The 16,755-nt window shown below is 41.1% G+C and overlaps 1 protein-coding gene across 9 annotated transcripts in view; it reads right to left on the bottom strand.

Moving 5' to 3' along the window:
* Positions 1 to 16,536, bottom strand: part of elmod3 (ELMO/CED-12 domain containing 3) — a 42,893-nt gene extending 26,357 nt beyond the window's left edge. The window contains exons 1-5 of one of the 9 annotated variants that reach the window (XM_087984189.1): positions 16,520 to 16,536; positions 8,516 to 9,257; positions 3,889 to 3,957; positions 1,370 to 1,447; positions 1,159 to 1,228 (exon numbers count right to left, since the gene is read on the bottom strand). In XM_087984189.1, the coding sequence (XP_087840315.1) occupies positions 1,159 to 1,228; positions 1,370 to 1,447; positions 3,889 to 3,957; positions 8,516 to 8,557 (259 nt within the window). In that variant the 5' untranslated portion in view covers positions 8,558 to 9,257; positions 16,520 to 16,536. Of the gene's footprint in view, positions 1 to 1,158; positions 1,229 to 1,369; positions 1,448 to 3,888; positions 3,958 to 8,515; positions 9,258 to 11,073; positions 11,091 to 11,173; positions 11,450 to 14,339; positions 14,924 to 14,973; positions 15,044 to 16,519 lie in introns of those variants that run through there. The other 8 variants (XM_043681359.2, XM_087984190.1, XM_043681358.2 and 5 more) reach the window with 8 other exon arrangements.
* Positions 16,537 to 16,755: the final 219 nt, after the last annotated feature.

The following is a 16,755-nucleotide window of genomic DNA, read 5'->3' as shown; positions in this document are numbered from 1 at the left end:
TCAGAATTTGAGATGATGAGTTCTGGTCTTTCTTGACCTAATCAGCTGAAACAAACTATCTACACAAACAAAATCTGGACTTTTCTTTTTATAATCTTTGATAAAATAACCAATAGACTTATTTTGTCCAAACTGAGTTACATTTCTCAGGTTTGGTAAATTCAGTCAAGTAAGAGGCCACAGCATGGTACAGACTGACAAGAACGGAGTGAGTTCAATCCACATACAACGATTCAGACAAATTCGATTCCAGAATGAAAGCCAGATTAGTGGATCATAGTTTTATTTTCTCAATTTGGTTCTAGTGGTGATCTCACGAGATATATTCCCAAGACACTGCATTTATAACAAACAACGTCAAGTTTAGGACATACAAGAAAATCAAAACCAAAGCTTTATGACAACTTGAAAAGATCTTTGCATAAACAGCAAATAGAAAGATTCAACCCTCTTTGCCAGCAATATCCTTTAGAGACAGTCAACCCCATTATAGCATAACTCAAACCTTCATGTGATTGCAAGCATTTCCTTTCGGTGAACTTCTCAACATTTACAAGATGTGATTCTCTGTGTTCCTATCTCTACCTGAGACACACAGCCACAGACTCACTCACTGACTGTTGCAAAGGAACTCTTAGATGAAATGCAAAGTTTTCTTCAATTACTTTGACTACTACTCAGCTGCTAAACAGTGCAACTGCTTTCTTCTGAACTGATCCTGCTTCTAACCTCTGGCTGATTTATCCACAGGTCATAAAAAATTATCTTAGAAAACACTCCAACAAGTAGTGCAGCAGGCAGTTTCTCTGGCCATTTGATTTAACTTGCATGATTTGTTGGAACTGTTGTTTGACCCATTGCTAAAAAACAAAGTATTCCTGAAACTAATACAAGTCTTATTGACAGAACTGAAAATCAACAGCCTGTTTACAAATACTTGAGAAACTAATTTCACAAATTATAATAATAAATTAGAAACTTACATCACAAAATATATTTGTGCCCTATCAGCTCCAACAACCACTTTGTTGCATTGGCCATGAACACTTAATGCTGCAATTCAAGTTGATTCATGGCTGGAGAGGATACTAGGCAGGAGTTAATCTTCAAAGAAACTGAAACGCACATCCTATTCAAACCTTAGAACCACAGACTCACCTTCATGCTTTTTTTCATCAACTCCAGCCGTAAGCGACTGTAAAAGGCCATTTTTCTTCAATGCAGAAATCTGGAATACAAGTAATAGCAATCCTGAATCCAAAGCCTTGAAGAACTCCTGATGTTAGCAAGAATGTTGAAATATATACAAACACGTATCACATGAACCGTCATAATTTCATTCTGAATCTGCAAGGCTCTAGCTACTCACAGGCATAGATTTAAGCACTTCATTCCCATTACGAACATCATCAGCCACATGTGGACGTAAACACATACCCAGCAAACCCTGAAAAGCAGCACAAAAGAGAACATCATGCACAAGCAGAAACATTCCTGCCCAGGGAGGTGAGGAAGCTGCCATACTAAAGAGAGAAAGAGTTCATTAATTCATTAATCTTCTGTTACTGTTGGGATAAACAGTGAGCATTTTACTTTCAATGAAGTAAGTTTGAAGAAGACCTCCCAATTTGTCAGGACCAGAACACAGGGTGGAAATCAATTCACATATGTTCACACAACAAAATTTCATCTTTGATCACACAATCAGGGTCAAAGCTGTCTGACGTTTTGATGAATCTGAAAGATAGTCCAGATAAAAACTAGATGTTCTATGTCATCAAGAAATGTGCTTATTTTAGCCTGAGTCCTTGGAATTTGGAGCAATTCTTCAATAAATATCCTTTTCGCATAAATCTTTTCAAGAAGCACACACAGGAATGGTGGTTCATTCTGATGAGAACAAATTACAGAGTCTGAGATGCAAAGAAATCTGGACATTCTTGTTCATGATTCACCAAAAGTTAGCAGAAAGGTACAGCAAGCAATTAGCAAAGCTAGTAGAATATTATTACTTAGCATAAAGGGAACAAAGTATAATAATAGGGAGATTATGCTTCAGTTTGTGCAGGACACTGGTGAGAATACATAGAGTACTGTGTACATTACTCGTGTCCTTACCGAAGCAAAGAAGAAAGCAATAAAGAAAACATTAGCAGACTAATACCTGCAATGGGCAGACTGTGCTACTAGGAAAGACTAGACAGGCTAGGCTTGTATCTAATGGAGTTCAGAAGAGTAATCAGCTTCGTGATTGAAACATATCAGAGTACAACATTTAACGTGTACCATTTGGAAACAATGTGAGATCTTGTAAGGCAATCAAATGAAGGGATAAAAATGATAGGGTGTTAATCTCAGATGGAGATGAGGAGAAACTTTTTTCTCAGAGGCAGTTGTGAGTTTTTTCCTCATAAAGCAGTGGAAACAAAATATTTAAACATCTTTACGGCAGAGGTGGATGGATTCTTTGTGAGCAAGTTTATTAGGGACAGGCAGGAATGTAACATAATGGGATCAGCCATCATCATACTGATGGTGCAGCTGACCATTCAACCAACTCGGCTCCTGTTCCAAACCTCTTTATTTGTGTGCATTCATATAAATAAATTTAGAACCAAGAGGAAAATATCTGAGGTGTTACATCGTTTCATATTGAATTTACAGCCATTCAATACAACTGGCTATGAATATGCTTAAATTCCACACAAAACTCCTCCCAACAGCTAATTTAAACAAACCCAAATGGTATAACTTTCTGTTCCTTTCACACTCATATTTCTCTTGCCGTCTTTTGGATTCATCCACATGGCAGCATGTTCTGCAGTCTTGTCAATGTCGAGATGAAGATGTTTCTACTGGATTCCCTCAGAATTTATGAGTGACAATCACATTTATGATCTGTGGTTTTGGAGTTCTGAAGAAACATATGGATAAATCTCATCAAACCTGTTTCAAATTTTTAAAGACTTTTGTGAGGTCAATCTTCCCCTTTATACTTATTTGAGAAAATAAACACAGTCTCTTTTGTTTCCTAATATCTGTAACATCTCAGTTCTGGTTTCAAGCTTGGAGATCTTTTGCCTTTGCTTCCTCAGTGCTTCGGTGTACTATTTCTGATACGTTTGAGTCATTTGCTCCTGTTTAAGCAATGACTAACACTTTCATTGCAAAACCCAAGACAAAGTTGTTTTTAAAACAAAGATCATTTACTAAGTTGGTGCATATCTATCTTCTGATAACAAGTGCATATTCCAAGAGAAAGTCCAACAGCCACAGCATCATAATAAAGTCTATTACTTTCCCTCTTTCACAATTTTCATTAAAAATATTTTCACTGAAATCCTCTCCCCGGCAGACAGCAATGCTCAACGGTTGTGAAACTTGAAAGGGTTCAGAAAAGATTTACAAGGATGTTGCCAGGTTTGGAAGATTTGAGCTATAGGGAGAGGCTAAGTAGGCTGGGGCTGTCTTCCCTGAAGAGTCGGAGGCTGAGGGGTGACCTTATAGAGGCTTACAAAATCATGAGGAGCATGGATAGGATAAATAGACAAGGTCTTATCCCTGGGGTGGGGGATTCCAGAACTATAGGGCATAGGTTTAGGGTGACAGGGGAATAATTTACAAGGGATCTAAGGGGCAACTTTTTCACGTAGAGGGTAGTGCATGTATGGAATGAGCTGCCAGAGGAAATGGTGGAGGTTGGTACAATCACAACATTTAAAAGGCATCTGAATGGGTATATGAATAGGAAGGGTTGAGAGGGATATAGGTCAAGTGCTGGCAAATGGGACTAGATTAAGTTAAGATATCTGGTTGGCATGGATGAGTTTGACCGAAGAGGCTGTTTCCGTGCCACACATTTCTCTGACTCTATGATCAAATGCTTACGTTTCTGGAACTATGTTGTTCTTGCAGAGTCCCAGGAGCACAATTTCCAATGCCACGAATGTTCAACACCTGCACAGAAAAGACTGACAGTTACAACAGTTGAACTCAGCAATTTATGGATCTGCCAAGATGGAGGACGAGAAAAAATTCTAGCTGTAACAGGCTTTTCTGAGGTATTTTAGATGTTGAAGGAGATTTCCTCGAATTCCAGGAGCAGCAATTAATGTGTTATATGCTGTTGCATTGTTTTGGAACTTTGGAGGAAAAAAAAGTCAAAACAAAGGCACATTTAAAAGGGAGAGGGACAGACAAAGGCAGCACATGGTCAGGTCAGTGCAGGGGGAGAGAGAGACAGAGAGAGAGAAACCCACACCACACTGCTAACTGATACAGCAGTGAACCTGCGCAGTCACTGCCTTTGCTGTTGAATTCATGTATCGCTGGACATTGGAGTGCCTCTAGGAAAATTAACTGACGGGTGAAATTCAAACTGATCTTGGAGGAACCTATTTGGGAGAGATCACAGCACAGAAACAGATAAGTGAATATTTTAAGCATAGCCTTGCTTTAAATGTACAATAGTGAGTAGAGTGGGTTCTTTCTTGATTATATGTTTTATTTGAGATACGTCTCTTGATTGAACTTAATAATATAAGCCACAAGTATTAAGTTAGCCTGGAGCAGTGTTTTGTAGAAGAATAAGACAGTGCTATTTTCTGAGTCTGTAGATTGTAAGAAGCAAAAATGGCCCTTAGTAAAGTTATATGCTCTTCTTGTCAGATGTGAGAGTTTAGGGATGGCTTACATGTTATTGAAGATTATATCTGCAATAAATGCCATTGGTTGCAAATCTTATCAGACTGAATGGATCAGTTGAAGCAACAGTTAGAGGCAATGAGAAATTTACAAGAGCAAGGGGGTGTGATGGATGGCAGTTATAGGAAGGGAGAAAAGTCTCAGATACTTACATAGATGGGTTAACTCCAGACAAGTTAAAAGAGATAGGCAGGTATTGCAGGAGTCTTCTGTGGCTACTCCCATTTCAAACAAGTATGCTGTTTTGGAAAATGTAGGGAGTGATGGATTCTCAGGAAAATGTAGCACTAACAGCTAGGTTTCTGGTATCGAGACTGGCTCTAATGTAATGAGGGCGATGTTGGGTTCCAAGAGATACATTGTGTTAGGGGACTCTCTAGTCCGAGGCACAGACAGACATTACTGTGGCCAGCAGCGAAAAATCAGAATGGTGTGTTGCTTCCCTGGTGCCAGGATCAAGGATGTCTCAGAGAGAGTGCAGAATATTCTCAAGGGAGAGAGGGCCCAACAGGAGGTCATTGTACACACTGGAACCAATGACATAGGGTAGGTGAATTAAAGGCTGAGGAGCTGGTGTATAGGAGAAGGATTCATATTTTTGGATCATTGGAATCTCTTCTGGGGCAGAAGTGACCTGTACAAGAGGATGGACTGCACCTGAATTGCAAAGGGACTAATATACTGGCAGGGGAAACTTGCTAGAGCTGCTCAGGAGGATTTAAACTAGTTAGGTCAGGGGGTAGGGCCCAGGGAGATAGTGAGGACAGAGATCAATCTCAGACTGGTACAGTTGAGAAAAGAAGCAAGTCAAACAGTCAGGGCTGGCAGTAACGAAGTAGAAACAAGGTAGGACTAATAAATTAAACTGCATTTATTTCAATGCAAGAGATCCAACAGGAAAAGCAGATGAACTCAGGACATAGTTAGGAACACAGGACTGGGATATCATAGCAATTATAGAAACATGGCTCAGGGATGGACAGGACTGGCAGCGCAATGTTCCAGGATACAAATGCTACAGGAAGGACAGAAAGGGGGGCACGAGAGGAAGGGGAGTGGTACTTTGATAAGGGATAGCATTGCAGCTGTACTGAGGGAGGATATTCTCGGAAATACATCCAGGAAAGTTATTTGAGTGGGACTGAGAAATAAGAAAGGGATGATCACCTTATTGTGATTGTATTATGGACCCCCTAATAGTCTGAGGGAAATTGAAAAACAAATTTGTAAGGAGATCCCAGTTACCTGTAAGAATAATAGGGTGATTATGGTTCAGGATTTTAACTTTCCAAACATAGACTGGGACTGCCATAGTGCTAAGGGGTTGGATGGAGAGGAATTTATTAAATGTGTACAAGAAAATTTTCTGATTCAGTTTGTGGATGTACCTCCTTGAGAAGGTGCAAAACGTTACCTGCTCTTGGGAAATAAGGCAGGGCAGGTGACTGAGCTGTCAGTGGGGAAGCACTTTGGGGCCAGCGACCATAATTCTATTAGTTTTAAAATAGTGATGGAATAGGATAGACCAGATCTAAAAGTTGAAGTTCTAAATTGGAAGAAGGCTAATTTTGATAGTATTAGGCAAGAACTTTCAAAGGTTGATTCAGTGCAGAGATTTGCAGGTAAGGGGACGGCTGGAAACTGGGAAGCCTTCAGAAATGAGATAAAAAGAGTGCAGAGAAAGTATATTCCTGTTAGAGTGAAGGAAAGGCTGGGAAGTGTACGGAATACTGAATAACTAAAGAAATTAAGGGTTTAGTAAAGAAAAAAAGGAAGCATATATCAGGTATAGACAGGAGAGGTTGAGTGAATCCTTAGAAGAGTATTAAGGCAGTAGGAGTACAGTTTAGAGGGAAATCAGGCAGGCAAAAAGGGGACTTGAGATAGCTTTGGCAAATAGAGTTAAGAAGAATCCAAAGGGTTTTCACCAATACATTAAAGACAAAAGGGTAACAAGGGAGACTAAGGCCCTTCAAAGATCAGCAAGGCGGCCTTTGTGTGGAGCCACTGGAGATGGGGAAGATACTAAATGAGTATTTTGCATTAGTGTTTACTGCGGAAAAGGATATGGAAAATATAGAATGCAGGGAAATCGATGGTGACATCTTGAAAAATGTCCATATCACAGAGGAATAAGTGCTGGATGTCTTGATACGCTTAAAAGTGAATAAGTCCCCAGGACCTGATCAGGTGTACCCTACAACTCTGTGGGAAGCTCGAGAAGTGATTGCTGAGCCTCTTACTGAGATATTTGTATCATCGATAGTCACAGGTGAGGTGCCAGAAGACTAGAGGTTGGCTAACATGGTGTCACTGTATAAGAAAAGTGGTAAGGACGAGCCAGGGAACTATAGACCAGTGAGCTTGACATCAGTGGTGGGCAAGTTGTTGGAGGGAATCCTGAGGGACAGGATGGACATGTATTTGGGCCAGCGACCATAATTCTATTAGTTTTAAAATAGGCAAGGACTGATTAGGGATAGTCAACATGGCTTTGTGCATTAGAAATCATGTCTCACAAACTTGATTGAGTTTTTTGAAGAAGTAACAAAGAGGATTGATGAGAGCAGAGTGGTGGACGTGATCTATATGGACTTCAATAAGGCGTTTGCCAAGGTTCCCCATGGGAGACTGGTTAGCAAGGTTAGATCTCATGGAATACAGGGAGAACTAACCATTTAGATGCAGAACTGGCTCAAAGGTAGAAGAAATAGGCTCATGGTGGAAGGTTGTTGGATGTTGGGTCCACTACTTTTCATCATTTATATAAATGATTTGGATGTGAGCATAATAGGTATAGTTAGTAAGTTTGCAGATGACACCAAAATTAGAGGTGTAGTGGACTGCTAACAAGGTTACCTCAGATTACAATGGGCCAATGGGCTGATGAGTGGCAGGTGGAGTTTAATTTAGATCAGTGCAAGGTGCTACATTTTGGGAAAGCAAATCTTATCAGAACTTATATACTTAATCGTAAGGTCCTCGGGAGAGTTGATGAACAAAGAATTCTTGGAGTACAGGTTAATAGCTCCATGAAATGGAGTCGCAGTGAAGACAGCGTTTGGTATGCTTTCATTTATTGGTCAGAGTGTTGAGTATGGGAACTGGGAGGTCATGTTGCGACTGTACAGGACATTGGTTCGGCCCTGTTGGAAGATTGCATGCAACTGTGAAACTTGAAAGGATTCAGAAAAGATTTCCAAGGGCATTGCCAGGATTGGAGGACTTGAGCTATAGGGAGACGCTGAACGGGCTGGGGCTTTTTTCCCTGGAACGTTGAAGGCTGAGGGGAGACCTTATAGAGGTTTACAAAATTATGAGGGGCATGGATAGGATAAATAGACAAAGTCTTTTCCCTGGGGTGGGGGATCCAGAGCTAGAGGGCATAGTTTAGGGTAAGAGGGGAGAGATATAAAAGAGACTTAAGGGGCAATTTTTTCATGCAGAGGAATGGAATTTTCATGTGCATGGAATGAGCTGCCAGAGGAAGTGGTGGAGGCGAGGACAATTGCACCATTTAAAAGGCACCTGGATGGGCATATGTATAGGGAGGGTTTGGAGGGATATGGGCCGGGTGGGACATGCTCACAGCATAAGATGAACAAACTATAGGCTGCACTGTGACAGCAGTAGTTCACACAACAGTCTCAGTGTCGGTTGGTGTAATCTTGTTAAGTTCAAGTTTTGTGCCAAAACCAGTAATAAAACAGTAATAGAAAATTTTACAATGAAATATAATCTATACTTGTACACAAAGGTGAACTCAAGCTAGGTACTGTCTCAGTCCAACTCACCCACTTGTTTCACATACCTTTTGCTTCGCCTCAGTTCGACATTGCTGGTCCCCATCCATTGTTTTTCACAGGTTCCTATGGCAATAGCTATCACTTCTTCTCAGGATTCTGGGTAGTTTTAAAACCATGTGCTTTTGAAATGGCCGGAAAAAGGAATCTCTTCAGCCTTTAAATTTCTAAAGTCAACAGTTGGCTATGGGTTCAGGGTGGTAGTTGAACAGTGCTGTGCAGAACCAAAACCACATAATAACCAACATCTGGAATGGTGCCCAGCCTAATTTGCACAACATCATCACAGGCAAATAGTCCTGAATCTCATACGAGAAAGCAGACTTATCCTTATATATAGTGTGGTCGACTGTGTAAAGTGACGTTGTCCTGTTCAGCAGTTGTATCGTTAAGGAAGGTGCAGGAGTTCCTGTTGCATGTGTAGTGACGATAAGCACTGGCCAGCTCATGTACAGCACAGGAAGCTGACAATGAATTTATTACAAAATGCAGTCATTTAATTCGATGTGTGCTGCACAAAGGGAACCCTCTATGCTGATGTGTGAGAAACTCTACCCTTTGTATGCCAGCCCTCAATCCACAAAGTCTCGTCCAAAGACTTGTGTGTCGATGTTCGAAGCTTCACAGGCTGGGTTCTTGCACTTGTTATTCTGTGCCAAAATAATGAAGGATTCCTTCGTATGCAAAGATTTTCAAGAAATTGCTCATACTTTCAAAGATCCAAATGAGATGCAGTTGGAGAACAACTTTCTGAGGAATACAAAAGCAGAAAAAAAATCTAAATTGGAAATGAACAACAAATCTTTTTAGAGGTAAAAACAATGACTGCAGATGCTGGAAACCAGATTCTGGATCAGTGGTGCTGGAAGAGCACAGCAATTCAGGCAGCATCCGACGAGCAGCAAAATCGACGTTTCGGGCAAAAGCCCTTCATCAGGAATAAATGATGAAGGGCTTTTGCCCGAAACATCGATTTTGCTGCTCGTCGGATGCTGCCTGAATTGCTGTGCTCTTCCAGCACCACTGATCTAGAACAAATCTTTTTAACCCACCCTTGCTTCCTCTGCTCAGTGTACCTCAGCAAAAAAGGATGAACTCACAAAATTATTCCCGTTCCTCACCTATTTGCTGTCTTTTGTTCCAGTGGACTCAGATACATTCTTGGGGTAGAGTGACATGAGTGCTACTCTCAGTGTGGGTATTTCAGTCAAATGGTTATTCAATACGAGATAAAAACAACGAGGTAAAAACAATGACTGCAGATGCTGGAAACCAGATTCTGGATCAGTGGTGCTGGAAGAGCACAGCAATTCAGGCAGCATCCGAGGAGCTTCGAAATCGACGTTTCGGGCAAAAGCCCTTCATCATATTCCTGATGAAGGGCTTTTGCCCGAAATGTCGATTTCGAAGGTTTTCAGATGCTGCCTGAATTGCTGTGCTCTTCCAGCACCACTGATCCAGTATTCAATACGAGAGCACAGCTACAAAGTGTGAGCAGAAAATAATGCAGAAAAGATAGGTCTTGCTCTTACAGAAGATCCATGCAAACCTCCCAGCAGGGGTCAGCCAATGTGATAACACTAAATCCTTATTAGCAGTGGGGGATAGGGGCGCAGATTATCTACAGAATGCAAAAACCATGGATCCTGAACCCATGTAGCTCCTCGATGTACCATGAAGGTCCTTGTGATCAGACTGGAAGAATCAATGTGTAACAAAATTGGGGTGGGGCAGACCGCAGAAGTTTGCAAATTCACAGGTAACAAATCAGTGAATAACGAGGAGTGAGTGTACTCTCAGAAGCAGAAGACATGGCTTAAGTCTATTGAACACCTTTTCATTGACAATGGCCCTTTATTTACAACAACAGCCAGACATGTAATCGCTCAACAGGAAATAGATATTCTGTAGCTTTTGAGTAAAAGACCTCAATGATGGGACAAATATCAAGTATGCTTTTCTGGACAAACAAATGCTTTGCTCAAGGACTTCCATACTCTCCATAGGTTGGGAGGGAGGGGTCGTGGACAGTGAAATCAGAATTTTTGTCATTCTGAACATTGAGGATAGGTTTGAATTTTCCAACAGTCATCAGAGTCGACACAAGAACAGGAGTAGACCACTTAGTCTCTTGAGCCTATTTCACCACTCAGCCAAATCATAGCTGATATGTGGTCTAACTCCATATTACCTGCCTTTGGCCCATATCCCTCATTAACTCTGCTCAACAAAAATCTATCTCTGATTTAAAATTAACAACTTATCTGGCATCAACTGCCATTTGTGGTCTAAAGTTCCAAACCTCTACCCACCTTTGTAACCTTTGTATACTTAAGTGCATCCTTACATTTCTGTTGTATCCTTACAGTATGGCCCTATTTCTCAAACTATACCTGCTTGTTCTATAAACCCAAACATTGGAAATAGTTTATCTTCATCTATCCTGGCTTTTCCTGTTAATATCTGAAAGACATCAATCGGATCACTCCTTAAGTTCATAAATTCTACAGAATCTTTCCTTTGCTGCTCAAATAAAACTGGAATGTGAACCAAAATCAAAGCATACATTAGTGTTTCCATTATTATCTTGAAGGAAAAAAGACAGGGGAATGGTTAATGTAAAGAATTCATCAGAACACTCTCAAAGACTGGATATTTGCAATTACATAGTCCTTTCCAAATGTTTTTGTCCTTTATTCTGGAATCATAAGCCAATTTGTAGATAGTCAATGGGTCCAGCACGCAATTAAGAGACCTTCTATATTCACTGCCTGACACCTCCGGAAACACTCTCATCACATTCAAGTCCACGGTGGCACAGTGGTTAGCACTGCTTCCTCACAGCACCAGAGACCCGGGTTCAATTCCCGCCTCAGGGAGGAGAGAGCAAAGATGTGGGGAAGAGTTCTAGGACATGGAATTGACACAGTCAAGGACCATGTCAAACAGGCTGAAAGGAAAAGGAAGATATATTCACAAAGACATCAAACAAAAGAGATATGCAAAGCATTGGTTTACAATGTGCAGTCATCAGAATACATCAATATACAGCAAGAGACTGACAAAACCTAGACTATTTTGATCACCCTATCCCCAGAATCGGAGGTAAAGGAGTTCAAGAGGGAAGGTAATAGTCACAAGAAGTTGAAGAAACAATGGAATTTTGGACCAAAGTTGATGAAATTTTCCAGTGTGGGGAGACAGTAGGAAACAGCACCAATACAGAAGTGAAATTTATGGGAAAACAGATAAGGAAGATGACCCAAGTAAAACTAGATGAAGTTCCATGTGTGCTGAAAAATGCAGGAGCTTCAAGGATGCATCTGGATTCTTAAGCAACAGCTTTTTTGAGACAAAATGAATGGATTTATACGAGAATGTGGTTCTATGTGAGAACCAGGGTCAATCAAGTTAAACAGAATGATGGTGGCTCAGGAAAAGTTGAGTCTCCTTTCAACAAAGTCCTCAGAGCACCCTTGTGATACATAAAGGTGGAAAAATTTTGGATAAACTTGGTGTAAAGGAGACAATTAGGGCAATGCAACCCAACTGGCAAATAATGTCAACAGAGCTGTGTGTAATGGTGGGAAAACGAAGAAATAAGTGTCGTAGTGAAGAACAGGATTAAATGATCGGTCCAACAACAGGAGTCTTCTTAATATATTTTGGGGCTGAGGCAGAAGTGGACTTTTCCAACTTGAGGGAATTTGAGTTTGGAAGATAGAGAAAGAACATTTACAAAGACAATATCAATGACACTCTTTGAAACTAGGAGTTCATGATCTGTTGTCAAGAGGTCTCTGTTCTCCTCTCATTCTGGCCTTGTGTATCTCCAATTGTATTTATTCCACTTCAATAGCCTCGGCCCAATGCTCTGGCATACACTCCACATACCACATTGCCTTTCTACCTCATATTCTTCCTTCATGCCATTCTCAAATACTTGCATCTTTGGTCATCTGTCCAAATATCTCCCTGCTTAATTCAATTTCATTCTTTGTTTTATAACTCCCTCGGAAATGCCTTGGGATGTTCAACAACATTAATGCGCTATGATTTGTTGAAGCTATAGTTCAATGAGAGATTGGTGGAACTGTCACAGAGATGGCCTCTGAAAGATACAGATTGGTTTAGAATGTTACAGTTGGATCTAATAGAGTGCTACAAGTTCAGAGGAGGGTAAGTAAGAGTAAGTGAGGACCAAATTCCTGTTTTGGGAAACAAGTCATCATTGGGAATTGAAACAACTGAAAATGGAGTACTGGAAAAAAGTGTGTTGCTGGAACAGCGCAGCAGATCAGACAGCATCAAAGGAGCAGGAGAATCAACGTTTCGGGCATAAGCCCTTCTTCAGGAATGAGGAGGGTGTGCCAAGCTGGCTAAGATAAAAGATAGGGAGGAGGGACTCGGGGGAGGGGCGTTGGGAATACGATAGGTGGAAGGAGGCGAAGGTGAGGCCTTTTTGCAAAGTGTGGCAGATATGGCATGTATCTAGGAGAAAGTGAGGACTGCAGATGCTGGAGATCAGAGCTTAAAAATGTGTTGCTGGAAAAGCGCAGCAGGTCAGGCAGCATCAAAGGAGCAAGAGAATCGACGTTTCGGGCATAAGCCCTTCTTCAGGAATGAGAAGGGTGTGCCAAGCAGGCTAAGATAAAAGGTAGGGAGGAGGGACTTGGGGGAGGGGCGTTGGGAATACGATAGGTGGAAGGAGGTTAAGGTGAGGGTGATAGGCCGGAGAGGGGTGGGGGCGGAGAAGTCGGGAAGAAGATTGCAGGTCAAGAAGGCGGTGCTGAGTCTGAGGGTTGGGACTAAGAAAAGCCTCACCTTAGCCTCCTTCCACCTATCGTATTCCCAATGCCCCTCCCCCGAGTTCCTCCTCCCTATCTTTTATCTTAGCCAGCTTGGCACACCCTCCTCATTCCTGAAGAAGGGCTTATGCCCGAAACGTTGATTCTCCTGCTCCTTTGACGCTGTCTGATCTGCTGCGCTTTTCCAGCAACACATTTTTATGGCATGTATCTAAACTTGGTATCTGATGCAAATCTTCTTCTGCAGCAAATGCTCTGGGATTTTGACACATTCCTAACAAGATTCCTTCCCAGCTGAATATTTCATGAATCAAGTCCATGTTATTGTGACATTGAATTTTACCCTAATTCTATTGCACTGTTCTTTTTCTACTTTTATCTTTGTGACTTCAATGGAGCTGTTAGCACTGTGATTATGCCAAGATCACCATGTCTGAGTTCTGAGACTGGACTTCGCGATGCAGTGAGAGCATCACCACCTGTGGGCCAAGACCAGCTGCTGTGGTGGGGATGGGGGATTTTGTCACATCATGTCTGAACAGGTTGTTTAACAAATATCTACCACCACTACACTGTCAAAAAATAATGTCACAATAATAGTCACTGTCATTGCTCCTATTACACTGTCACTCTTGTTCCAGTGCACTTCCAACAGGAAAATCCATACTGAAAGAAATGGGAAATCATCATCAGCCAATCCCAAGGCAAAAGCAGGGAGGAGTGAGTTTGCAGACTTCAGCGTGACAACTTTGTGCTTTCTGCCCAACAAATACATTCCAGTAGCTTCCTGACAATGAAGACTAATGCCTTGTTTACATCCTGCACGGAATTCATGGGAAAAGTCCAGCAAATTACAGCAGCAACAAAATAAGATAGACAACAGCTGCTCTGAGAAAATTCATTTTGGTCAATTTCCTCTTTTCAACCAACATAAGCCAGAAATTGTTCACATACATCAGTGGTGTTGAGGAACAGTAAAGGAATTGAGAACTGCCAATAAAAAAATCAAATTCAAGATATTTACCTCGAGATCTTTGAGAGGATAATACTGTATGGTGACAGGTAAGCCCACCTTCTCATTTACATTAAATCTCATTGCTCCTTACTTTGCCAATGGTCTTTCATTAGCCTGATACCATTCCTATCGGTCACCCAACATGCCAGAATGATAATGCTCAATCTGAGCATTTTACAACCCATTTGGTCCCATTGGTTCCAATGGAAGTAACACTGCTGTTGTCACTAACCCCTCCAGAGTGGCCCTGTCTCTTACCTCAGGCATGGTTGCCACAAGCAATGGGCACTTTCCATTACCCTTCCCAGACAACTACTCTCCATGGTAAACCTGGATAAGAACTGTCATTGAAAAAGAGGCCAGTAGCGCCGTAAGATATTGACATCAGTACAAAATAAAAATGCAAGAAATGGCAGGTTAAAGCCATTGTCATGGGGCCTCGGTCAACTATACAATATTTTTTACTTCATTATAAATAATTTCAATACAACGTGAGATTAACCCCAACAACTCGATTAAAGCGCTTGTGACCAACTACTGTTTTCGGGGCCATGATGGTCTCCACATCTTATGAATCGGATACTGCTTTGAATACTTTTTATCAAATGATTTTTTTACAATGTTTTCCTTATCTCCACTTTACCTCTCGCTTCAATCTCAGCCGCTATTTAACAGTCGCACACGATCTGCGCATGCACTCGACTCGCGGGGACAGGCCGGAAATTGTAGTCTTTTGTTGACGTTTCAGCGGGAATCCGGTCACATTAAAACTACATTTCCCAACATGCACAGGGCAGCCGCCTCCCCCGGGCATGCAGCCTCGCAACAAGGCGTGCAGAGATTGTCCTACAGGAAGGGACAGGCGACAGGAAGTACGACAACGCGAAACTCAACAGAACCTCGCACCATGTATAAATTATGACTCAGGGATAGGACTGCAAACAATCATATTTCATTATTTTCCCGTCAGAGTTTGGCAAACAGTCATGTATATATTTCCGTCATTTAGAATTATTCCCATGTACAATGAAATGAAAAGCAGACTTGTTATTTTAACGATCTCAAATAGTCACTCGAGGCTGTGGGTTGCATTTTAACTCTTCCTGTTCTAATCCCATCTTCTCACCCAAACTCAAACAATACTCAAGTTTCTGAGCAAAGCTAGTTGGCCTGAAGCGTTAACTTTTATCTAAATTTCCACAAATGCTGTCTGACCGGCTGAGTATTTCCGGCATTTCCTGTTTTTTTTCATTTCGACCGTTGATGATGAATTCATTGAGAAAACTTTTGAGAGTTTTTGCTAGAACATTTTTAAATGCGGTTTTATTCAACAACTATTCTCTTTATTCCTTCTTTGGACTCATTAATTCTGGCAGCCATTTAAATGCACACAGTAACAGTGTAACCTATTACATTAAAACACAAAAGCATTTACATATTGTTTCTCACAAACATAAAGTAGTTTTTTAAAGTGTGGTCACTGTTGAAATGTACGAAACACGGCAGTTAATTTGCACTTAACAAGCTCCCACGGACACCAATGTGATAATCTGTTTTTATGTGATGTTTATTGAGACCACCAGGAATAACTCACCTTTGCTTTGAAAGAGTGCCAAGAGATCTTTATGAAGTTTACCTGTATTCTGCAATATGGTAAAGAGCACACAGTCTTAAGTTAAAAATCACACAACACCAGGTTTTAGTCCAACAGGTTTATTTGGAAACACTAGCTTTCAGATTGCTGCTCCTTCATCAAGTGGACAACCATTGATGAAGGAGCAGCGCTCCGAAAGCTCGTGCTTCCAAATAAACCTGTTGGACTATACCCTGGTGTGTGATTTTTAACTTTATACACCCAAGTCCAACACTGGCACCTCCAAATCATGACAGTCTAAAGTCATACACATGACATTTAACTTTGTGGCTTGAATTATGCTTGTCAGACTGCAATTCAGAAACATTCATCATTTTTAATTTGTTTTGTATCTGTAATAAAACACCACACGTGGGATTTAACATGTTTGGTGCACATATAAGAATAGATATCACTTTTATTTTGAAGCATTCCCTGGGATCAAGGACAAGTTCAATGGTTTCTGAAAGGGCTATTATTGTTCTGCATCCTGTAACATGTAAACACACACAGCACTTGAAGGAGCAGATTCATGAGGAACTTGGAAGTCTGTTACCTCTACACAATCCTTACTTCACAGCAGCATGTTTCGCCATAGTTGCTCCTTTTCTTTGGTGCCTCCCTGAACAACTTCTTTTGTGTTGATAGATCACAGATAGCATGAATGTTCCATCTCTTGAAAGATGCTTCAAGAACACTTTCATTGTCCTCCTGGGAGCCTCCTGCCACCACCAAGTGAAGTGGAACTGCTGAAACACAACTTGCGACGAGGCATTCAGGCTTCAGAGACTG

Source organism: Chiloscyllium plagiosum, unplaced genomic scaffold, assembly GCF_037043375.1.
Source record: "Chiloscyllium plagiosum isolate Xiang-an unplaced genomic scaffold, Cpla_swu_hap1 HiC_scaffold_48, whole genome shotgun sequence".
Taxonomy (NCBI): Eukaryota; Metazoa; Chordata; class Chondrichthyes; order Orectolobiformes; family Hemiscylliidae; genus Chiloscyllium; species Chiloscyllium plagiosum.
Note: the sequence above shows the minus strand (reverse complement) of the source record. Positions and strands in the feature narration are given on the sequence as shown.